The 26,155-nt window shown below is 41.5% G+C and overlaps 1 protein-coding gene across 1 annotated transcript; it reads right to left on the reverse strand.

Annotated features, from left to right (window-relative positions):
* Positions 1-23,539: 23,539 nt before the first annotated feature.
* Positions 23,540-24,815, reverse strand: LOC121500918 (dihydrofolate reductase-like). The gene is made up of 2 exons (XM_041773017.1): positions 24,727-24,815; positions 23,540-24,226 (listed from the first exon to the last, which is right to left on the reverse strand). The coding sequence occupies exons 1-2, from the start codon at positions 24,813-24,815 to the stop codon at positions 23,593-23,595; spliced, it is 723 nt and encodes a 240-aa protein (XP_041628951.1). The 3' UTR covers positions 23,540-23,592.
* Between the last annotated feature and the right edge of the window lie 1,340 nt (positions 24,816-26,155).

Consider the following 26,155-nt stretch of genomic DNA (forward strand, 5'->3'; position numbering starts at 1 on the left):
CTTGTCAGGCTTAGTCCTCAGCCAAACTGGTTACTTTCCTGCTTGCACATTCTCACCTGTGCATCACAAGTTTATAATTCTCTGGAGATAGTTTTATTATTCCGTGTTCTTAAGGCACTTCCAGCTGCAGATATGTTATCTTATGAACCTAAGTTAACAGACTTACATGAAACAGGGTGGTTCTGGGCATGGCATCATCTCATTATTCTCTAATTCTGTTGTCCCTAGGTCTGCTTTTTCTAGCCCTGTGGAGGGTGAAGAGATTGGATGGGTTGGCTTTTTCTCTTCCTCATTCCAGTTAATTTCAGTGGCAGCTCGCCTTCATCCTCCACCACCCTTCGTCACAGTTGCATGAAAGAATAGGCTTATTGTGGTGGTTGGCCCTTCCCTCTGCTTATTATGGACAGTGAATGCTTGTTTAGAGGTTGGCCTAACGTGAAAGGCGGGGAATGTGTAATATGTGTTGGATGGAGGGCTAGCAGAAGAATTCTTTTAAGGTCACTGGACATCTCTGGATGCAGTTCTTGGCATTCATAATCTTTCTGTCTGTGAAGATAACTTGTGAAAATCTTCATAGGTCCTGTGCCACACTCCTGATGCCACAGTCCTTAGTTCAGAGCATTAGTAGAAAAGCCGGTTACTTCTTGCCTTGGAGACTTCCCCCGGTTCTTCATGTGTCTCTGAAGTGCCCAAGGAATGCAAATTATGGGTAAATGACATGTTTTGATATTTACAAGTCAGCAAATACAAGCCGTGGTTTGGTTGTCATGAATATTAATCATTTGGTCGCTAGTATCTAGAGCATTGTTGAAAATCTTTGACTTAAGGCAATAAGAGCAGGTCAAACAAAACAAAACAAAACAAAACTGTCCCCTTTCCTTAAGAAGGATGGGGTGGGGGGCAGTCAGAAGCGCTGCTACTGCTAGATGTCATGTCTGGTGGTTGGTGGAATGTGCTCTTGAGAAGAGCAGTTTTAAATCTCTTTCAGTACATTGTTGTTGTTGACTGACTGTCAGGAGCTGGGAAGATGGCCAAGAAGGAAATGACACATGGAGAGGCATTTTGTGTTGTGCAGCATTCTGTGGAACTGATGCAAGGCTATGTGGCCCGTTGACACATTCCTCTGCTAGCCGACTGCACGGCAGTGAGTTACTTCAGCAGCACGTGGGATGCTGTAGTAAGGAGCTATGGCCCTAACATCCTTTCACGGCAAATAAGCACAGCCGTTAAAATATGCTCTTGTCCCTCTTCTGCACTTTTTTCCCCCTGGCCTCCCAGTTCTGAGGACTGCTTTCTCACTGCATCGGACTCGTGTTAACAAGAAGCTGTGGCCTTCACAGTAGGAGCACATTTTCCATTTGCACATGTTCCAGTTGATACATTTCCATCTAAGTATGGCATGGCAGGTTTTAGGTGATATGTGTCCTAAAAACACACATATACTTGATCCAGGGTATCAGTGGTCTGTGTTTTGGTACAAGTCAGAAATCGTTCATTCTCAAAATAGTGTTAGGGACGTGAGAGAGAGAGAAAAAAAATTTATATTGATTATTAATTTTTTTAAAAGTTCATTCCAATAAAGAAAGTTCCTGAGAGATCACTGAACTGTCTTACTTCTATTTTGTTTATGCTATCACATTTTCTTCTAGAGGAACTAGATCAGATGAGAATGAATAGTATACTTAAAGATAATAGAGAAAACAGATTGTGTTGCTGCTCTTTATGGTCATAAATTTGTTCCTACCTAGCATATTTGTAGGATGCATTTGTGATGTGCCTGAAAGCACATCTTGTAGTCTTCACATAAAAATCTCAAAATTTTTTATTTTTATTTTTAAGATTTTATTTATTTATTCATGAGAGAGAGAGAGACAGAGACAGAGACACAGGCAGAGGGAGAAGCAGGCTCCATGCAGGGAGCCCGATGCGGGACTCTATCCAGGACTCCAGGATCACGCCCTGGCCAAAGGCAGGCGCTAAACTGCTCTAAGCCACCCAGGGATCCCCCCCCACCCCCCACCTCCTTTTTTTTTTTTTTTTTTTAAGATTTTATGTATTTATTCATGAGACACACACAATGAGAGAGAGAGAGTGTGTGTTTTTTAAATCTAGGCAGGTATGGACAATAATTGCTTATGATTTTCATGTACCCTTTGGATATTTGTCCAAATTAATTAGGCCATTTAGGTCTAAGTTAATTCAAGGTCATATGCGACAGTTCAAACAGGAGACTATATTTGGGGCGTGGTACTTTAGTAGCAAAGGGAGGGCTCCCTGTTCCTCTCCCCATTTCTCTGCTGCTGTGCACTGGTGGCTAAAATCTATTTGCTGGGAATCCACGGGTGGCTCAGCGGTTTAGCGCCTGCCTTTGGCTCAGGGAATGATCCTGGAGTCAAGGGATCAAGTCCCACATCAGGCTCCCTCCATGGAGCCTGCGTCTCTCTCTCTCTCTCTCTCTCTGTCTCTCTCTCTCTGTCTCTCTCTTTGTCTCTCATGAATAAATAAAATCTTTAAAAAATAAAATAAAATCTATTTGCTAATAGACAAGAGCACTTCATTCAGATTCAGAGCTAAGGCTTAAATCCAAACGTCTGGAAATGGTAACTCAGATTTAAATTCATATTAAGTCAAGAGAAGTGATGTGTAATCCTGTTTTGGGAGCAGGTTTTGGGAGATAAAGGGAGAGTGATTAATGAAGCCCTGAGCCCGAGAAAGTAAACAGTGACTCAAGTGTGCAGGGGGGACCTCAGCCAGCCTCGGAGGTGGCCACTGCCGACTTGACCCATTGTTGCCAGTCAGCATTCGCAACATGGATTTCTGATGCTTTTCAGGTCTGGCGTACTCTTAGCAAATGCAGGATTCTATAATTTTAAGGTGTGGGTTTTTGGTTTTTGTATTTCTGTATTTGCTCTTTTGGCAAGTGCTCCCTTTTTACAGGATATTTCTAAATCAGTTCTGTTCTAGATACGTACTGGCTTTCCTCCTCTACTAGTTTGATAATTAACGTGTAATTTCTTTCCTTCTTTTAGTAGTTACCCTTAACGTTTTAACATATATATCTGTCTTTTTAAAAATTTTTTTTATTGGAGTTCAATTTGCCAACATACAGCATAACACCCAGTGCTCATGCCGCCAAGTGCCCCCTCAGTGCCCATCACCCAGTCACCCCCACCCCCCTCCCACCTCCCCTAGTTCGTTTCCCAGAGTTAGGAGTCTCTCATGTTCTGTCTCCCTTTCTGACATTTCCCACTCATTTTTTCTCCTTTCCCCTTTATTCCCTTTCACTATTTTTTATATTCCCCAAATGAATGAGACCATATAATGTTGGTCCGTCTCCGACTGACTTATTTCACTCAGCATAATACCCTCCAGGTCCCTCCACGTCGAAGCAAATGGTAGATATTTCTTGTTTCTAATGGCTGAGTAATATTCCATTGTATACATAGACCACATCCTCTTTATCCATTCATCTTTCGATGGACACCAAGGCTCCTTCCACAGTTTGGCTATTGTGGACATTGCTGCTAGAAACATCGGGGTGCAGGTGTCCCGGCGTTTCCCTGCATCTGTATCTTTGGGGTAAATCCCCAACAGTGCAATTGCTGGGTCGTAGGGCAGGTCTATTTTTAACTCTTTGAGGAACCTCCACACAGTTTTCCAGAGTGGCTGCACCAGTTCACATTCCCACCAACAGTGTAAGAGGGTTCTCTTTTCTCCGCATCCTCTCCAACATTTGTTGTTTCCTGCCTTGTTAATTTTCCCCATTCTCACTGGTGTGAGGTGGTATCTCATTGTGGTTTTGACTTGTATTTCCCTGATGGCAAGTGATGCAGAGCATTTTCTCATGTGCATGTTGGCCATGTCTATGTCTTCCTCTATGAGATTTCTGTTAGTGTTTTTTGCCCATTTCATGATTGGATTGTTTGTTTCTTTGGTGTTGAGTTTAATAAGTTCTTTATAGATCTTGGAAACTAGCCCTTTATCTGATACGTCATTTGCAAATATCTTCTCCCATTCTGTAGGTTGTCTTTTAGTTTTGTTGACTGTATCCTTTGCTGTGCAAAAGCTTCTTATCTTGATGAAGTCCCAATAGTTCATTTTTGCTTTTGTTTCTTTTGCCTTTGTGGATGTATCTTGCAAGAAGTTACTGTGGCCGAGTTCAAAAAGGGTGTTGCCTGTGTTCTCCTCTAGGATTTTGATGGACTCTTGTCTCACATTTAGATCTTTCATCCATTTTGAGTTTATCTTTGTGTATGGTGAAAGAGAGTGGTCTAGTTTCATTCTTCTGCATGTGGATGTCCACTTTTCCCAGCACCATCTATTGAAAAGACGGTCTTTCTTCCAGTGGATAGTCTTTCCTCCTTTATCGAATATTAGTTGACCATAAAGTTCAGGGTCCACTTCTGGGTTCTCTATTCCGTTCCATTGATCTATGTGTCTGTTTTTGTGCCAGTACCACACTGTCTTGATGACCACAGCTTTGTCATACAACCTGAAATCTGGCATTGTGATGCCCCCAGCTATGGTTTTCTTGTTTAAAATTCCCCTGGCTATTCCCCTGGTCTTTTCTGATTCCACACAAATCTTAAAATAATTTGTTCCAACTCTCTGAAGAAGGTCCATGGTATTTTGATAGGGATTGCATTAAACGAAACACAGCCATTTGTAATAAGGAATGCAAGCAATACACACTACAGTATTCCTAATAATCGAATTACTATTTTTACTTACTTTTCCTTCCTCTGCAGAAAAATTGAATATCACAGTGAACATGTGTATGCCCCTCATCCAGACTAACCAGTTGTTAACATCAGACCATTTTTATGTTTTCTTTGTTCCTCCATGAATATTTTTTTCCTGTATCAATTTAAGAGGAATTTGCAGGTATTTTGATATTTCATCCAGCTACTTTGACATTTTCTGAAAAACCATAAAATTGGGACATACCTGACATGGATCACTAAATGAACCTATAGGTCTGTGAAAGGGAGGGACTCCAAGGATGACAAGAGGGGAGAGAAACAGACCCTCATACCAGGCATCCCAGGCACAAGGAAGACAACCCTCCCCGTGACATTTGGCTTTGAAAACCAGAGGGGCCAAATTTCACAAGTTCTTAGCAATCACTGGGCCATAACACCTGTAGCTTAAAAATCAGTGGGCTTTGTAATTTCTAATGGCTGAGTAATATTCCATTGTATACATACCCACCATTTGCTTCAATGTGGATGGAACTGGGGGGTATTATGCTGAGTGAAATAAGTCAGAGAAGGGCAAAGATTATATGGTCTCATTCATTGGGGAATATAAAAATTAGTGAAAGGGAATAAAGGGGAAATGAGAGAAAATGAGTGGGAAATATCAGAGAGGGTGACAAAACATGAGAGACACCTAACTCTGGGAAATGAAGAGTAGTGGGGTACTACCTAACTCTGGGGTAGTGGAAAGGGAGGTGGGCTGAGGGATGGGGTGACTGGGTGACAGGCACTAAGGGGAGCAGTTGACGGAATGAGCACTGGGTTTTATGCTATATGTTGGCAAATCAAACTCCATTAAAAAAAATCAGTGGGCTTGGCTCTGGCAGAGCTGAAAGGGCAAGAGGAAATGGAGTCCTTGCCTTTAAAGAGACAACACAACAAACAACCCTGCAGAGATACAATATAGAAGCAACAATTTGAAAACCACCTAAGGTATGTGGGAGGGAGATTTGTTGACTAATTTGGGGGCATGTGCTAGAGAAGCAGGAATCTCTGGGAGGCATCAGGAACAAAGGAGCTGGCAGGCACCACTTCCCTTTCCTACTCCCCATCCTAAATACACAAACACTTCTGGGAACCAGTGGGGCAAAGAAACTCAGTATGTAACCTGCTAACAGTGCACACTGCCACACGTTCTTCTGCAGACACACTCTTTCTGATATGCTCCTGGCCAGAGCCAATCCAAAGTAGTGCCACAAGCTTAGCACTATGCAAACAGTCCTGACAAGGTCCACCACTACTCCAAAGTGACCTCTGATCCACAGAGGAAAAAAGATCACCACACACATATCAACACTGTGGTTGCAGCAGTAGGCTGAAGACAGAGAGTTGATCTGACTGCAGATCCCACCCACCAGTGAAAGCTTCTCAGGGGACAACACTGGGAAAGTGCCTACCATTACTCTGGCAAACATGTGGTGTGAATCAAGCCCAAAGCATCCCCAGACTGCCGCATTACAGGGAACACATCCTGTCCACAACAGAAAAAGAGAAACTGCAGATGGCTGCAGTGGAGGCAAAAGCAGCTCAGCTACACACAACACACACAAGAGATACCACTTAAGCACTAGGGTCTGGAAAACAGGGAAACTGCACTGAAGGCAGTTCAAAACCTCTTCTTCAGGGATCCCTGGGTGGCACAGCGGTTTAGCGCCTGCCTTTGGCTCAGAGCGCGATCCTGGAGACCCGGGATCGAATCCCACGTCGGGCTCCCGGTGCATGGAGCCTGCTTCTCCCTCTGCCTGTGTCTCTGCCTCTCTCTCTCTGTGTGTGACTATCGTAAATAAATAAAAATTAAAAGAAAAAAACCTCTTCTTCATAAGGCCACTACTTTAAAAGCAGGACATGTCGCTGATTGTAGAACCACTTAGAAACAGGCAGAGTCAGACAAAATTAGGAGACAGAGGAATATGACCCAAATGAAAGAATAGAACAAACTCAAAGAATAGACCTAAGTCATATTCCTATGGACAATTTAAAGTAATGGTTATAAACATATGCACTAGACTAGAGAAAAGAGCAGAGGACACCAGCAAAACACTTAACAAGGAAATAGAAAACATAAAAGAACCAAAGATAAACAATTTAAGGACTAAAATTGAAAATATATAGAATGAATGGATGGAATAAACAGATGAGATAAAGCAGAGGAATGGCTTAGCAACCTGGAAGACAGAGTAATATAAAACAATCAAGCTGAACATAAGAATGAAAAAATAATAATACAAATGGGAAAATAGGGATGGCTGGGTGGCTCGTTTGGTTAAACGTCTGTCTTCAGCTCATCTCATGATCCCAGAGTCCCAGGATCCAGCCCCTGCTTCCCCCTCTCCATCTGTTACACACCCCCCGCACCCGCTCATGCGCACTCTCTCTCTCTCTCTCCCAAATAAATAAATAAAATCTTAAAGAAATAGTGAAAATAGACTTAGAGAACTCAGCAATACCATCAAATGCATTAACATTCACATTATAGTAATCCCAAAAGTGAAAAAGAGAGTAAAGGGGGCAGAAAATTTATCTGAAGACATGATAGCTGAAAACATCCCAAATCTGGGGAAGGAAACAGAAATCCAGATCCAGAAGGCACAGAGAGCCCCCAACAAAATCAACCCAAGGAGGTCCACACCAGGACACATAGCAATTAAAATGGCAAAAAAAAAAGTGATAAAGAGAGAATTCTAAAAGTAGCAAGAGTGTTGGGGTGCCTGAGTCACTCAGTCATGTAAGCATGTGACTCCTGATCTCATATCTCAGCTTAGGTATCAATTTCCGGGCCATGAGTTTAAGCCTCCTGTTGGGCTCCATGCCTTAAATAGATAAAAAATAAGATAAATTAAAAATTAAAAAAATAAAGGCATCAAGAAAAAAGAAAACAGTTACATACATGAGAAACCCCATAAAGGTATTAGCAGATTTTTCAGCAGAATTTTGCAGGCCAAATTAACTGGCATGAAAATATATTCAATGTGCTAAAAGGAAAAAACCATGCAGGCAATAATACTCTATCCAGCAAGACTATCATTCAGAATAGAAAGAGATAAATTTTTCCAGACAAAAATTAAAGGACTTCAAGACCATTAAACTATAAAGAATCATTAAAATGCAATTCTTCAAGAGGAAAGATCATAAGTAGGAGTAAGAAAAGTAGGAAGCACAAAGCAGCATAAATAAGTGTATCTATAAGAATAGTCAAGATATTCACAAAATAAAAGGATGTTAAACATGATACTTACCTAAAACACAGATATACCTAAAACAGAGAAGGGACAGAAGGAAAGAATGTGTTGAAACGTAAGGAACCATCCAATTAGTGGACTGTTATATCCAGAAGATGTCATACAAACCTAATGATAATCACAAATCAAAAATCAGTAATAGATATGGGAATAATAAAGAAAAAAGGAATCCAAGTACATCACTAAAGAATGTCAGCAAACCATGAGAGAGCAAAAGCAGAAAGGAACAGAGAAAAAGTACATAAACAGGCATAAAACAAGTAACAAAATGGAAATACATACTTCTCAATAATGACTTTGAACATAAATGGACTAAACACTCTGATCAAAAGACACGTGTGGGTAGAGTGGATGAAAAAGCAAGAGCCATCTATATGCTGCCCAATCAAAGACTTATTTCAGACCTAAAGAAACATGGAGATTGAAAATGAATTTATCAATGCTTCTTTGGAAGTGAAAAGAAAGCCAGGGCAGCAATACTTATATCAGACAAAATAGACAATAAAACAAAGACTGTAACAAGACACAAAGAAGGACACTATACAAACATAAAGGGGATAATCCAACAAGAAGATATACCAATTATAAAAATATATGCACCCACAATAGGAGGACCCAAGTATATTAAGCACCTGATAAATATGCAAAATATAATCAACACTAACACAATAACAATGAGGGATTTGAACACTCCACTTACAGCAATGGGCAGATCATCCAAACAGAAAATCAGCAGTTACTTTGAATGACACACTGGACCAGATGGACCTACAGATATATTTAGAACATTTCATCTTCAAACAATGGAATACTTTGCAAGCACACAAGAAATATTCTCCAGAATAAGTTACATATTAGACCACAAAACATGTTTTAACAAATTCAAAAAGACTGAAGTCACTCATACCTGGAATATAAAAAATATTGAAAGGGATTATAAGGGAAAGGAGGGGAACTGAGTGGGAAAAATTAGAGACGGAGACAAACCATGAGAGACTCCTAATTCTGAGAAACAAACAAAGGGTTGCGGAAGAGGAGGTAGGTGGGGGAATGGGGCAGCTGAGTGATGGGCACTAAGGAGGGCACTTGATGGGATGAGCACTCAGTGTTATACCATATGTTGGCAAATTGAATTTAAGGAAAAAAAAAAAGACTGATGCCACACAATACATTTTTTCTGACCACAATGCTCTGAAACTAGAACTCAAACACAAGAAACTATCTGCAAAGAACACAAATACACGGAAGTTAACTTACATGATACTAAGCAATAAATGAGTCAACCAAGTAATCGAAGAGGATATTAAAAAATACATGAACAATTGAAAATGAAAATACAACACTCCAAAATCTTTGGGATGAAGCAAAAGCTGTTCTAAGGAAGAACTTGATAACAACACAGACCTACCTCAAGAAGTGAGAAAAATCCCAAATAAATAACCTAACCTTAGAAATTAAGGATCTAGATAAAGAAGAACAAACAAAACCCAAGACCAGTACAGGGAAGGGAATACTAAAGTAGGAATAAATGAAATAGAAACTAAAAAAACAACAGAGCAGATCAATAAAACCAGAAGCTGGTTCTTTGAAAAGATCAGCAAAATTGACAAATCTTTAGCAGTACTCATTTATTTATTTACTTTTATGATTTTATGTATTTTTTAATAAAACACACACACACACACATAGGCAAAAACATAGACAGAGGGAGGAGAAGCAGGCTCCATGCAGGGAGCTTGATGTGGGACTTGATCCCTGAACCAAAGGCAGAGGCTCAACCCATTAGCCACCCAGGCATCCCTAGCAGTACTCATTTAAAAGAGAGGGGGAGGGGGACTCAAAATCAGGAATAAAACAGAGAGAAAAAAAGTGACACCAAAGAAATACAAAGGATTATAAGAGACTATCATGAAAAATTACATGCCAACCAACTGGGACAACCCAGAAGAAATGTACAAATACATAAAAACATATAACCTCCCAAAAGTGAATCAGAAAAGAACAGGAAAACTGAAAAGAGCTGATTACCAGCGAAGAAACTGAATCTGGGGCAGCCTGGGTGGCTCAGTGGTTGAGCACCACCTTCAACCCAGGGCGTGATCCTGGAGACCCAGGATTGAGTCCCACTTCAGGCTCCCTGCATGGAGCCTGCTTCTCCCTCTGCCTATGTCTCTGCCTCCTCTCTGCTTCTCTCTGTCTCTCTCTGTGTCTCTCATGAAAAATAAATAAAATCTTTTAAAAAAAAGAAAAAGAAATTGAATCTGTAATCAAAAAACACCCAATGAAATCTAGGACCTGACAGATTCACAGGCGCATTCTACCAAACACTTAAAGAAAAGTTAGTATCTGTTCTTCTCAAACTATTTAAAAAACTAAAATAGGAAAGAAAGCATCCAAATTCATTCTGTCATTACCCTGACACTAAAATCAGATAAAAACACTACAAAAAAAGAACTACAGGCCAATATGTCTGATGAACAGAGATGCAAACATCCTCCACAAAATATGAGCAGACTCAATCCAACAATACAGTTTTTAAAAATTACTCATCAGAATCAAGTGGGGTTTATTCCTGGGATGCAAGAATGGGTTGAAATTCACAAGTCAAACAACATGAAACATCATGTTAATAGGAAAGAGGATAAAAACCATATAAACACTTCAATGGATACAGAAAAAGCACTTGACAAAGTACGGCATCCATTAACGTAAAAACCCTCCACAATGTAGGTTTAGAGAGAACCTATGTTAACATAACAAAGGGCGTATATGAAAAGCCCATAGCAAGTATCACACTCAATGGGGGAAAACTAATAAAAGCTCTCCCCCAAGGTCAGGAACAAGACAAAACGTCCACTCTCACCACTTCTATTCAACATCGTACTAAATGTCCTAGTCACTGCAATCAGAAAACAAAAGAAAAAAAAGGAACCCGAATTGGTAAGGAAGAAGTAAAACTTTTACTATTTGAAGATGACATGATACCTTATGTAGACTATCCGACTCTACAAAAAAAAAAAAAAAAAGGAAAGAAACACACAAAGTATTAGAATTGATCAATAAATTCAGTAAGGCTACAGAATACAAAATCGATATACAGAAATCCACTGCATATCTATACACTAATAATGAAGTAGCAGAAAGAAAAATTAAAAATCCCATTTATAATTGCACCAAAAATAATAAAATACCAGGGAATAACTCAGCCAAGGAGGCAAAGGACTTGTACTCTGACAACTGTAAGACGCTGATGAAGGAAACTGAAGACAAAACAAGCAAATGGAAAAATATTCATACTCATGGACTGGAAGAACATTCTTAACATGTGCATATGAGCAAAAGCAACATGTAGATTTAATGCAGTCCCTACTAAAATCAATATACCAACAGTGTTTGTCACAGAGGTAAGGACAAACAATCCTAAAATTTGTAAGGAACCACAAAAGTCCCCCAATGGCCAAAGCAATCTTGAAAAAGAATAACAAAACCAGAGGTATCACAACCAGGATTCAAGATATACAAGATATATATAGAGGATTCAAGGATTCAACAAAGCTGTAGTAATCAAAATTATATGATACTGGCACAAAAATAAACACACAGATCAAGAGAACAGAATAGAAAGCTCAGAAACAAACCCACAATTATATGGTCAAATAATCTTCAACATACGAGCTAAGAATATGCAATGGAAAAGATCTCTTCACCAAATAGTGTTGTCAAAACTGGACAGCAACATGCAAAAGAATGAAACTGAACCACTTTCTTACACCAAACACAAAAATAAACTCAAAATAGATTAAAGACCTAAATGGGAGACCTGAAATCATAAAAATCCTAGAAGAGAACAAAGGCAGTAATTTCTCTGATATCGGCTGTAATATTTTTGTAGGAATGTCTCCTGAGGCAAGGGAAACAAAAGCAAAAATAAACTATTGGGACTACATCAAAATAAAAAGCTTCTGAACAGCAAAAGAACAATCAACAAAATATCTGATTAAACAGAAGATCTAACAAGAAGATCCAACAATTGTAAATATTTATGCCCCTAACATGGGAGCAGTCAATTACATAAACCAATTAATAACAAAATTAAACACATTGATAATAATACAAGAGTAGGGGACTTTAACACCCCACTGACTTTAATGGACAGATTACCTAAGAAGATAAACAAGGGCTTTGAATGAAACACTGGACCAGATGGACTTCACAGATATAGTCAGAGCATTCTATCATAAAGCAACAGAATACACATTCTTTGTTAGTGCACATAGAACATTCTCCAGAATAGATCACATACTGGGTCAAAATCAGGTCTCAATCAGTGCCAAAAGATTGGGATCAATCCCTGCATATTTTCAGACCACAATGTTTGAAACAACTCAATCAGAAGAGGAGATTTGGAAAGAACTGAAATACCTGGAAGCTAAAGAGCAAATGTGTCAACCAGGAAATTAAAGAATTTAAAGAATTCATGGAAGCAAATGGAAATGACAACACAACTGTTCAATACCTTTGGGATGCAGCAAAGACAGCCCTAAGAAGGAAGTATACAGCAATACAAGCCTTTCTCAAGAAACAAGAAAGGTCTCAAATACACAACCTAATCTTACACTTAAGGGAGGTGGAGAAAGAACAGCAAATAAAGCCTAAACCCAGCAGTAGAAGATAAATAATAAAGATTAGAGCAGAAATCAATGAAACAGAAAGCAAAAGAATGGCAAAAGAGATCGCAAGACTGGGAGCTTGAAAAAAATTAATAAGATTGATTGATAAGATAAGATTGATAACTCCCTGGCCAGACTTATCACAAAGAAAAAAGACCCAAATAAGTAAAATTACGAAGGAGAGGAAAAGTCACAAACAACAAAGATATACAAACAGGGGATCCCTGGGTGGCTCAGCAGTTTAGCGTCTGCCTTTGGCCCAGGGCACGATCCTGGAGCCCTGGCCCGGGATCAAATCCCATGTCAGGCTCCCGGCATGGAGCCTGCTTCTCCCTCCTCCTGTGTCTCTGCCTCTCTCTCTCTCTCTCTTCTCTCTCTCCCTCTCTCTCTCATAAATAAATAAAGAAACAAATAAATAAATAAATAAATCTTTTAAAAAAAAGATATACAAACAATTCTCAGAACACACTATGAGCAACTATATGCAAGCAAAATAGGCAATCTGGAGGTTATGAATGCATTTCTAGAAACCTAAGCTACCAAAACTGAAACAGAAAGAAAGAGAACACCTGAACACACCCATAACCAGCAAAGAAATTGAAGCAGTCATCAAAAATCAACTAACAGACTAGAGTCCAGGGCCAGATGGCTTCCCATGGGGAATTCTACCAAACATCTAAAAAAGAAATAATACCAATTCTTCTGAATCTGTTTCAAAAAACAGAAATGTAAGGAAAAGTTCTGAACTCTTTCTATGAGGCCAGCATTACCTTGATCCCAAAACCAGACAAAGACCCCCCAAAAAGGAGAATTACAGACCACTATCCCTGATGAACATGGATGCAAAAATTCTCATCAAGATACTAGCCAATAGGATCCAACAGTACAGTGAGAGGATTAATCACCACAGCCAAGTGGGATTTATCCCTGGGCCGCAACAATGGTCCAACATCCACAAATCAATGTGATACATCACATTAATAAAAGAAAGGACAAGAACCATGTCATCCTCTCACAAATGCAGAAAAAGCATGTGACAGAGTACACCATCCTTTCCTGATTAAAACTCCACAGTGTAGCGATTGAGAGAACATACCTCCACATCATAAAGGCCATATTCAAAAAGCCCACAGCGAGTATCATTCTCAATGCAGCCTTTCCCCTAAGATCAGGAACATGACAGAGATGTCCACTCTCACCACTGTTGTTCAACATAGTACTGGTCATCCTAGCCTCAGCAATCAGACAACAAAAAGAAATAAAAGGCACCTGAATTGGCAAAGAAGTCAAACTCTCACTCTTTGCAGATGATAAAATATTCTTTTGCATGAAAACCCAAAAAACTCCACCCCCAAATTACTAGAATTCATACAGGAATTCAGCACAGTGGCAGGATAGCAAATCAATGCACAGAAATCAGTTGCATTTCTATACACTAACAATGAGACAGAAGAAAGAAAATTAAAGAGTTGATCCCATTTACAATTGCACCCCAAACCATAAGATACCTAGGAATAAACCTAGCCAAAGAAGCAAAGCACCTGTACACAGGAAACTACAGAACACTCATGAAAGACATTGAGGAAGAAACAAAGAAATGGCAGAAACATTCTGTGCTCATGGACTGGAGAACAAAGATTGTTAAAATGTCTATGCTACTTAGAGCAATCTATAGATTCAATGCAATCCCTACAATTACCATCAACTTTTTTCACAAAGCTGGAACAAACAATCCTAAAATTAGTATGGCAATAGAAAAGACCCCAAATAGTCAAAGTAACATTGCAAAAGAAAACCAATGCTGGGGGTATCACAATTCCAGACTTCAAGCTGTATTACAAAGCTGTGATCATCGAGACAGTATGGTACTGGCACAACAGACACAAGGATTAATGGAACAGAACAGAGAACTCAGAAATGGACCCTCAACTCTATGGTCAATTCATCTTCGGCAAAGCAGCAAAAAATATCTAATGGAAAAAAAGATGGTCTCTTCAACAAATGGTGTTGGCAAAATTGGGAGGCCACATGCAAAAGAATGACACTGGCCACTTTCTTCCATGGTACACAAAAATAGACTCAAAATTGATGAGAGATGGCAATCCACCAAAACACTAGAAAATGCAGGCAGCAATTCTATGATCTTGGCCACTGCAACTTTTTCCTAGATATATCTCTAAAGGCAAGGGAAACAAAGGCAAAAGTCAACTATCATCAAGATAAAAAGCCTCTTTTAAAAAAGTAGAATATACCTAGAATTATAAGGAAGAACCTGTAATCTTACTAACTAGAGAAGAGTCTTCGGGCACCTGGCTGGCTTAGTCCATAGAGCATGCAACTCTCAATCTCAGGGTTTTGAGCCCCACGTTGGGTGTAGAGAGTACTTAGATATGAGATCTTTAAAAAGATAAGAGAATAGTCATTGATGAACTATTTATAGTTTTCCAGATTGCTCTCTTTTTTCTTTTCTTTTTTAGATTTTATTTGAGAGAGAGAGAACACGAACAGAAGCAGGGGAGGGACAGAGGGACAAGAAGCAGACTCTCTGCTCAGTGCCAAGCCTGACGTAGGGCTCGATCTCAGGTCCCTGGGATCATGACCTGAGCCAAAGTTAGACCTTAACCGACTGAACCACCCAGGCACCACTTCAGACTGCTTTCTAAACACCTATACATATATATATTAATTTTTTGCAAATATGGGATTGAATTGTATATACTAGGGATCCCTGGGTGGCGCAGCGGTTTGGCGCCTGCCTTTGGCCCAGGGTGCGATCCTGGAGACCCGGGATCGAATCCCATGTCGGGCTCCCGGTGCATGGAGCCTGCTTCTCTCTCTGCCTCTCTCTCTCTCTGTGTGACTATCATAAATTAAAAAACAAAACAAAAAAAACAAAGGTAGCTAGGACAGCTATCACATGACGAATTGTATATACTATTTCTAGCTTTTAAAAATTAGTATATTATGTTCATTTTTCAATTATAATGTAGGTATATGTCATGTTAATGGCTGAACTACGTTAGGCACTTTAGATTATTGGAATTTTGCTATTACAAATTTACTGAATTTTATTTATACATTTGGACACCTAGCAGATTACTCTAGTCAGATAAATTCCTAGGATTAAATTGCTGAGTTAATATTTAAAGACTGTGACATATCACCCCGTTGCTCTTTAGAATATTTGTACCACTTTACAGTCCCACTAGAAGATGTACATGAGAACATCTACTTCTCTGAGCCCTCTCTAACATTTGGTGGGTATTTTTAATCTTTGAGTTTAGAAGTAAAAAAATTTGTACACATGCATAAATGCCTAGAAGAAAATCTGGAAGGCTATAAACCAAAAGGTACATGGTAGTTACCTCTTGATAGTGGTATTACAGCATTCTTAAAGCTTCCTGTGCTTGAATTAATGAAGTATTTACAGAATTATTCACTACTTCTATTTTTGTTATGAATTTGCTTCTTGCTAATATGCGGATATAAGTGCTTTCTATACACTAAAGATGTTAACTCTTTGAATACTCATTCATTCCATGTGTATTTTTTTCCCATGTTTATTTTGCACCGAGTGTCTGTGTGCCGGGTACTTCTCTAATTATTGGGAAATGCCAAACAGACATTAAACAAAAAGACATTAAAAATGTACCAGTTTTTTAAAATGTACCAGTTTTATAGTATATTTGAAGGGAAAAGTGCTAGGACAAAATAGAACTTAAGGAGGATAATTGGGTGAGCTGAAGGGAGTCGGCAGTGTGGGCCTCATCAAGGAGGTGTAAAATATGAGCAAAGACTTGAAGGAGGCATAGGGCACCTGGGTGGCTTAGTCGGTTAAGCCTCTGCCTTTGGCTTTGGTCATGATCCCAGTGTCCTGGGATGAATCCTGCACCACTCCCTGCTCCACCGGGGGCCTGCTTCTCCCTCTTCCCCTGCTGCTCCCTCTGCTTTGCATGTACGTTCCCTGGCTCTCTCCCTTACTCTCAAATAAATATTTTTTTTAAAAAAAGGATTTCCCAGGCTAAACCTCAGGCAACCAGGTGTATAAGCAGGAAGTTTTGTGGACATTAATTGGCTATCACCCATGGCAGCTGTAGAACACACCATTGTTTATACGTAAACAGTTATAATTTGTTGGGTTCTGCTTTGTGCCCAATGTTTTGAGAGTAATGAGGGTTTTAAAGCCAGAAAGACCTAGCATCTATATTTATTGTTGCATTTTCCTGAGTCAGTGCTTAATGTGACTGACAATCCACTCTAATAGATGAGACAACGAGTGACACCAAGGATTTGCAAAGTTAAGTTTAAATTCAAAATCCATGCCCAACGTAGAGTCACTAAACAGTTGAATCTCTTCAAAATGTAGCGTAAACGTCAAAACGTTTTGAGGTCATATGAAATGAGACACAAGAATGGCAAAGATTGAAAAATCAAAATAAAAGATTACAGAACCTTTGAGTTATTTCAGGAGGTGGCCGCGGTTGCTGACGACGATCCGGGTCTGGGAGGGGTAGACAGGTCCATTTCTACCCATTTGCGTGGCGAAAAGCCCACCCTCCCTTTCCTTAAGCGGAGTGGCTCGGGGATGCCAAGGTTTCAGGGTGGGCAGCCCAGGGCTGGGTTAATGCTGTTCACACAGCGTCAGTAAGTGGCTCTCCGAAGAGAACAAGACAGTCCCTCCTCCAGCCCCTGCACTCCAGTCGTGCCCTCCGGAGCGGCTCTGGACCCCGGCCGGTTTAATCTGTGTCCTTCTACCGACAGGACCCAGTTACCGGAAAGAATCGCAAATGAATGAGACCAAAGCTCCGAGCAACAGGGCTCAGCCACACGGCCACCCCATCCCAGGCAACACCCAGGAAGGACGCCCTGGGGCGGGGCGCGATTTTTTTTTTTTAAGATTTTATTTATTTATTCATGAGAGACAGAGAGAGAGAGAGAGAGAGAGAGAGAGAGAGAGAGAGAGAGAGGCAGAGACACAGGCAGAGGGAGAAGCAGGCTCCATGCAGGGAGCCCGACGCGGGACTCGATCCCCGGTCTCCAGGATCAGGCCCTGGGCTGCAGGCGGCGCTGACCCGCTGAGCCACCCGGGCTGCCCCGGGGCGCGACCTGGAGCCAGGTCCGCGCCCGCCATCCGCCGTCCCCCTCCTCGGCGCTGAGCCCGAGGCGCGGCTCCTCAAGCCCAGGCCCTCCCCGGCCCCTCCCGGGCTCCTCACCCGCTCCCGCTGGGGCTCGGCCGCTCCCGGCCCAAAGGCACCGCTCCCGGACGAGGAACGGGCTAGGGTCCGGAGCCCGCTGCCGCAGCCACCCCCCAGGCCGAAGCCGCCGGAGAGTCCGCTCGGGGTCTGGTGCCGCCGCCAGCCCAACACCGCTCCCAGAGGCGCTGCGGCAGGGGCCAGGCTCTGCAGAGGCCGCTCTTTGGCGCCGAGGGTAGGGGCTCACCAGCCGCTCACCCCTCCTCGTGGGATGGCCCGGGGCGCGGTGCGGGAGGTGGAGGGTGGGGGGCTGAGCCAGCGCGGGGGGGTGGCGCGCCCGGGGGCAGGAGGCGCGGGGCCATCCTAGCAGATTACCCGCAGCCAAAGCCTGCGAGCGGGCGAGCGCAGCGTGGGGCGCACCGTGGGCGGGGGCGCCTGTCCCTGCTGTTCCACCTGCTTTGCTTGTAGGCTCCCTCGCTCCCTCTCTCCCTCTCTCTCAGATGAATACAATCTTAAAAAGGAAGAACTTGAAGGAGGCGGTTAACCACATAGACGTTGGGAGGAAGAGGATTTTAGGTGCAGGCTGCGCAAAGGTAGGCGCATACCTGTGTTCAAACAGCAGGAAGGGGTGAGCAAGGACTTTGAGAGGTGGAAACCGTTAGAGAGTTCTGTCTTCAGAGGTTCACTCTGGTTACGGTGGAGTGAACAGACTGACGGGAGGCAAGTCTGGAAGCAGGAAGTCGATTTAGGAGGCTGGATCATCAAAGGGGTGGGATAGGTGGAGAGGAGCGCCAGGGCCTCAGGTTGGGGGCACTTCCATGTTTGCTTGGGAGAGCAGGGATGGGTGGAGACTAAGGATTCGCTGCGGCTGGGGCCAGGAAGAAAACAGAGTCTCAGAAGCCACAGAAAGAACTTCTGTAAAAGAAGAGAGAGGGATCCAATGTGTCCAATGAAATGAGGTCTAGGAAGTGACCATTGGAATTAGCACAGGCTAGGTCGTTGGGAACCCTGACAAGTGGTTTTGGTGAAAGAAGGAGGAGGCACAGTAGCCTAGGAGAGCGAGTTCAGGAGTGAATGAGGGGTGAGTATTCGAGATGGTGAGTTTGCTGCGGAATGTAGTGGGGCTTTGGTGGTGGGAGAAGTTACTGCATATTTTCGTGGTCATAAGAATGATCTGGAAAAGGAAAATCTGGTTCTGTAAAAGAAGGGAATTGGCAGAGCAATGCCTTGACAAAAATAGGAGAAGCCGGGATCCAATGTACTGTGGAAGGAAATGACTGGAGAGGGAGGACCATGGATAATTCCTCTGTTAGCAGGTAGGAAGGCAGAATGTGTGGGTACATGTGGTGGTAAAAAGCTGGGCAACTTGTCTTTTAGGGCTCAGGGTCTCTCAGTGCAGTAGGAGCCGTGACATCCACTCAGGGTAGAGGAGGAGTAGGGAGGTGTAGACAGTCCTGGGGTGTGGGAGAGTGAACGGAGAGGGAAATAGTGGCATGTCAGACAGCATCAGGGGTCTTCGGGTTGTGTTGTGGATCTAGTGTGATTGTGATGTTTTCTCCAGACCCATTCAGCTGTAGGGGTGCTGGCAAGGTACCAGGGGAGAGTTGGCTTTAAGTAGGCTTGTGGTTTGATGTGAGCAGTGAGGGATGAGGAAGTTGAGGGTGTGTGATTGGCTGTGGGATTTAGGTTGAGGAAGAGGCGAGGATAGCAGAAGGGCAAGAGAGTGTGAGATGTGGTGGTAGGAGTGGATTGGGGGCTTGGGTTGCATCAAAGGATTACAGAGTTGAGGTATGAAGGCAGATGACATGAGGGGTCATAGGTGACTCCAAGCTAGGCGGCTTTACTTAGTAAAGGTGATCTGGAAGTTGCACTGAGGGGACATGCTGATGGAGACACACATTCTATCTCCACGTCAAGTGATTCCAAGGCTGTGGGAGAGACAGACAGTCCCCATTTGACAGTGTTTAAGGGGGGCAGTGTCCTCATAGGACATCCCAGTTTTCCCTGGAGTGCTGAGGTGAATGGGATGTTCACTGGGGGCCTCACAAATAGCAAAATGGTGCTGATCCAGAGTTTGTTGGGCTGGGTAGGGGGGCTGTGCTTGTGGATCTTCAAATGTCAGCAGTAAGGAGTCCTGGGCTTGGTGAAGGGCATCGTGAAGTTGGTCCCAGTGAACAACTGATGTTGGCAATGAGACAGGAGACATGGGGGCGGGGGGGGGGGCGGGGAAGAGAATATTGAAAGTAACCTCTTGACTCTTTGATGTGGGCCAGGAGGTCTGGGACTCGGTCTTGTCTCTCACTGTTAATGGAAGATAGGAGACCTACTAAGGTGGTGTCCTAGATGCACTGTACTGGTCTCACTCTAGAATTTCATTGGGTAGAGGTGAGTGCTTTGGGGCTGTTCCTTGCCTCCACTGAGTAGTCTGAAGATCGAGATTGTTAGCCTGAGAGCCAAGACTTCCTGTGGCTGCTGTGATGGTGGGTGCACAGCCTGCAGAGGCATGTTCTTAGCCCCTATGTGAAGGATGGCTTCTGTGGCTTCTTCTGGGAGAGGGTAGAATTTATGTTTTAAAAATATCCTTATTCTAACTTTGGAATTAATATTTTAGCTGAGGATAGGATTTAAAGATGAAAATAACTTTCACAATATTTTGAAGGCGTTATTACATAGTGTGAGAACCCTGATGTCATTTTGGTACCTGACCATTTGTAACCGAACTTTTTTCTCCCTGGAAACTCTTAGAATCTTTCCTGAGTCTGTGGTGAGTGTCCCCCCTCCCCCCGAACTAAATTCTAATTGGCATCAATCCAGAGATTTGTGTGCTTTCATTCTAGGTGATGATTATTACTTTGGTAGTTTTCTGTTTTTCTTTCTGAGACTACTGTTTTGGATTGCCTGGGTTGGTCTATTTCCATTATTTTTCCTTTTTTTGTTTGTTTGTTTTTCTTTTGTTTCAGTGCAAACAGACAATGTTCTAGATAAAGTTTCCAAGTTTTTTCCTACTCTTCTATTAAATCATTTGGCAGTCATAATTTTCAGAGCTCTTTTTTTCTGGTCTTTCATTTCTTTTATAATGGCTCCTTTTTGTGGATGTAATAGCTACTTCAATGTTTTCTGAGAATTCTAATTGAGATATTTTTCCAAGTTCTAGAAATTATCCTTGTCTCAAGTGTTGCTTACTTTGCTCATCTTTATTTTTATCTCTCAAGCTGCTCCTTCTCCTGCATTTGATTTATGGCTGTCTTTTAGGTTGCTTGTGTGGGCTCGTGGGTATCCAAGTCTCATTTCTGTTAGGTCCTCATGTGAGCTGGGCGGTTCTCCTGGATGGCTTCATTCAAAAGGGCAAGCAGGCTGAGGAGCCTTACATTCATGCCAGGTGTTTAATGCTGGTGTCACCACCATAGCTCCACTCTGCATGGCCATTTCATATGCCTTTTCTGGAGAAGAGCCTTCCTAGGTGTGCAGCATCATGTTGACTCTGCTGTTTTGTTTGTAAGGGTTGGGGAGCAGGAGTGGAGTACTGCCGGGCATGGGCATCTGACAGACTTTCACTCAACCCCTCCCTCTGGACTCCCTCCTGCCTTGCCTTCTACTGTAGTCAGGAAATATTTCTGCAGTTCTTCCTGGCAAATTTGTTTTCTGCTTCCAGGCCCTTTTGTTCTTGTTTTGGGCTACAGCTTTCATTTCTTCTACATACCCCATCTGCTTTTCAGATTCTAGAATCTGAGGTAAACTTGAGCTAGAACTGGTGGCTCGCATCCAGATGGCTTCGCTTTGTTAGATGTCCTTACTGTCATTTTCATGCACTCCTAGAAGTTACTCTTGCCACTTTTACTTGAAGCTTATTTTACTTAACATATGACTTAATTTGAAGAACTTCGATGGGCTAATAAAAGTAAGTGATAGCTATGTACAGTTTTGAGGAATTGGATTTAGGGGGAAGTGGTTAATTTAACTGGCTCTGTTCATCATAACGTTCTAATGGTCAGAACTACAGTTGACCCTTGAACTGCATGGGTCCACTTATATGCCGATCTGTTTCAATAAATATATAGTACTGTAAATGCATTTTCTCTTCCTTATGATTTTCTTAATACATTTTCTTTCCTTTAGTTTATTGTAAGAATATGGTATATAATACATACACAAAGTGTGTGTGACTTGACCATATATGTTACATGTAAGGCTTCCAGGTAACAGCAGTTGAATTCAGTAGTTACGTTTTGGGGGAGTCAGAAGTTAGACATGGATTTCTAATTATGCAGGAGGTCAGTGTCCCTAACCCCCATCTTGTTCAGGGGTCAGGTGCACATGCTCTTCTTGGAATGGGGGCGCTTTAAATATAATGTAAACCTAAATGTCATGACTTGTTTATTTCATGTCACCATCTTGCCTCCCCACCAGCTTTTATTTATTTATTTATTTATAAAAAGATTTTATTTATTTATTCATGAGAGACACAGAGAGAGAGGCAGAGACATAGGCAGAGGGAGAACCCGGCTCCATGTAGGGACTCGATCCCAGGACTCCAGGATCATGCCCTGGGCCGAAGGCAGGTGTTCAACCACTGAGTCATCAAGGTGCCCTGGGTCCATCTCTTTATTTAGGATTAATTTCTAGAAGTGGAAGCCCTGGGTCCAAACTCAGAATATTGTGAATTTTAATTGATATTGCTAACTTAAACTCTAAAAAGGTTATGTTAATTTACAAGGCAAAAAAAAAATGCTATTTCTTTGGATACCTAACAATCCACATCTTTGCTAACATGATGGGTAAAATGTGTTTTAATTTTCATTTTTTAATTCAGCGAAGTTTAATTTGGTTTCCATCTTCATAATTTTGATTTCCAGCATTATCTATTTTCAATTCATTACCTTCTTAATTTCTTTTTTTAAAAAAGATTTTATTTTATTTAATCATGAGAGATACAGAGCAGGAGAGAGAGAGGCAGAGACACAGGCAGAGGGAGAAGCAGGCTCCATGTAGGGATCCCGATGTGGGACTCAATCCCAGATCTCCAGGATCACGCCCTGGGCTGCAGGCAGCGCTAAAGTGCTGCGCCACCGGGGCTGCCCACCTTCTTAATTTATAATTTTAGCCATGTGCTGTTATTACTCTTTTTTATAAGGAACAGCCTATTCTTCTTACATCATAACATCCCATGGAATCTCACTGAAGATCTAAAACAGTTTTTAGAGGTCTCGGACATTTCTTTTTAACCTTTAAAAAGGTAGTGTCCTACCTGCCTCTTTACTGTCCCTATGGAATTATTAGAGTTCTCAACTTACTGATTTCCTGAGTGAACAGAACTTTTTCAGAAGTGTGATATAGAGAAATCAAAGTTCCTATTTTGATCTAATTTTCTTTTAATATTTGAGCCCTAGCTTTTCTGTTTTTAACCCATTAATGAGTTTTGGACAAATCTATCTAGTCCTATCTTTGTAAGTCCTGGTTTCAACTCATGCTATCAGGGATTGTCTCTCTTTGGCTCTTGGTCGATATGTTACCCTAGGCAGGTGCTGGTCCTTGATGGGCAACACACAGTTATAGCAAGAAATGTTTCACAAATGATGTCTGATATGGTCTAGTTAAGATTAATAAATTCACACTGCTTAGAATTATCCATTGACTTAGATTCAACAAAAGTTTTTTTTTTCCTAATATTAAAATACAGATAGAATTGTTTGGCGGGGGGGAACTAACTTGAAATAAATAAAAAAATATCTTCACATTAATCTTTCTTCTCATATACTACAAATTTGTACTTAATGCCTTTCTCCTCCTGGACATCAGAAAGAACACCTGGGTATTCTGGCAGAAGTTTATATTTCTCCAAATCAATTTCTGGGAAAAATGTGTTACTTTCAAATTCATGCATAATCCTTGTCACAAATAGTCTAAGATGGCCTGGTTTGTTCATGGCTTCCTTATAAATAGAACTGCCTCCCACTATCCAATCCATGTCCACTTTATTTGCTGATTCTGGTTGCTCAGTAAGTTTTAAAGCATCATCCAGACTTTTGGCAAGAAAATGAGCTCCTTGTGGAGGTTCCTTGAGGTCTCTGCTGAGAACTATATTAATTCTGTCCTTTAAAAGTCGATTCTTCTCAGGAATAGAGAACCATGTCTTCCAACCCATAATCGCCAAATTCTGTTTACCTTCCACAGAGGAGTTCGTGGTTATTCTTTGGAAATACTTGAATTCATTCCTGAGCGGGGGCCAGGGCAGGTCCCCGTTCCTGCCGATGCCCATGTCCTGGGACACGGCGACGATGCGGTTCAGTGTGTGCACCCTGGCGGCGCGGACACCAGGCAGCCTGCTGCCCTTGCCACGACCCCGCCCAGCCCCGCTCGGCCCCCACCACCTTTTTTTTAAAAAAATATGCCACATAGGGATTTCTATTGTCTTTCTGTGCCTCTTCATTATTCTCCTTTTATTTATTTGAAATATAACTGACATATAACATTGTTAGTTTTAGTTGTACAATATAATGATTCAACATTTGTATATACTGTGAAATGATCAACACAAGTGTAGGTAATATCTACCACCTTACATAGTTACAGAAATTTTTTTTTCCCTTGTGATGAGGACTTTTTATATGTACTCTCTTAGGATCTTTCAAATTTGCAGTACAGTGTTATTTACCTATAGTCACCATGCTATCCATTATATCCCCATGACTTACTTACTTTATATCTGAAAGTTTGACTCTCTTCACCCATTTCCTCCTGCCCCTGGTCCCCCACCTCTGGGAACCATTAATCTATTTTCTGTATCTATAAGCTTAGTTTTTGGTTTTTATTTTTAGATTCTGCATATAAACGAGATTATGTGGTATTTGTCTTTCTCTGTCTTACTTACCGTAACACCCTTAAAGTCCATCCTGTGTTCTTGCAAATAGCTAGATTTCCTTCTTTTATTAAAGAGAAGGGGCTAAATAAAACCCGCATTGTGTACGTATACAACATTTTCTTTATTCATTCATCTATCAGTGGACACTTTGGTTGTTTCCATCTTGATTATTGGAAATAATGCTGCAGTGAAATGGGGTGCCATATATCTTTTTGAGTTAGTGCTTTAGTTTTCTTTGGATAAATACCCTTATGAGATTGCAGGATCATATGGTAGTTTTATTTTTAATTTTTAAAGAACCTCCATACTGTTTTCCATAGTGACTGCAACAATTTACATTCCCAGTGTACATTTACCCCTAGCAGTGCACATCCTCACCAACACTTATTTCTTGTCTTTTTAGTAATAGTTACTCCAGGGTGCCTGGGTGGCTCAGTCAGTTAAGCACCTGCCTTCCGACTGGGTCATGATCCCGGGGTCCTGGAGTTGAGCTCCATGTCTTTGGGCTCCCTGCTCAGTGGGGAGGCTGCTTCTCCTTCTCCCTTTGCCTGCCACTCTGCCTGCTTGTGCTCGCTCTCCCTGTCAAATAAATAAAATCTTTAAAAAAGAAAAAAAGTTATTATAACAGGTGTTGGGTGATGCTTCATTGTGGTTCTGATTTGCATTTCCTTGGTGATTAGCGACATTGAAGATCTTTTCCTGTACCTGGATGTCATCTGTATGTCTTCTTTGGAAAAATATTTATTCAGATCCGCCCATTTTTTAATCCTATTGTTTGCTTGGTTTTTTGTTTCTGTTTTTACTGTTGAGTTGTATGAGTTCTTTATGTATTTTGAATATTAACCCTTTATCAGATATAATTTGGAGAATATATTTTCTCCCATGCTGTAGATTACCTTTTCATTTTGTCAGTTTCTTTGTTATACATGCCCCCCACACCTCTTTTTCTCTCTTCTCTATCATACAACTTTGTATCCATTTAGAGTCCTTACACCTACCTCTCCCTTCTGTTTTACTCAACTTCTGTTTGATTGGGATGAAACTTTTCTATCTACCTATGAATGCACCTTTGGATTGAGCTGATAGTGATGACTTTCTGTGTATTACAGCCCCAATACAGAGATGGAGAAACTGGGAGGCAAATTGAGGTAGGGAGTTGCCTCAGGCACAGAGGATTAGTACTTGAAATATATGGAGGGACTGTCTTCTTTTTATCCATCCTGGTCAGATTTAAGCCTGGCCCTAGATATCAGTGTCAGATGATGAATTTATTGCATCTAGAGGCCTTTCTCTCAAAAGTTTATCCATACCCCTCCTCTTGCTGGTGGAAGTCTGTTGAGCTGCATGAGACCTAAGAGCTTTTGCAGAGGATTGGGAGGAAAATTGCCTTTAAGGAGAAACATTGTCATCCATATATAAAACAACAGAGATACAAAGA

The sequence above is a fragment of the Vulpes lagopus genome, chromosome 10 (assembly GCF_018345385.1).
Source record: "Vulpes lagopus strain Blue_001 chromosome 10, ASM1834538v1, whole genome shotgun sequence".
Taxonomy (NCBI): Eukaryota; Metazoa; Chordata; class Mammalia; order Carnivora; family Canidae; genus Vulpes; species Vulpes lagopus.

Excerpts from the sequence above, each read along its gene's own strand:
- LOC121500918 (XM_041773017.1), bottom strand. The coding sequence starts at position 24,815 with ATGCGGGTTTTATTTAGCCCCTTCTCTTTAATAAAAGAAGGAAATCTA. Across the intron at positions 24,227-24,726 it reads TGGACTTTAAGGGTGTTACG|GTGGTGGGGGCCGAGCGGGG; the intron begins GTAAGTAAGACA and ends TTTAAAAAAAAG.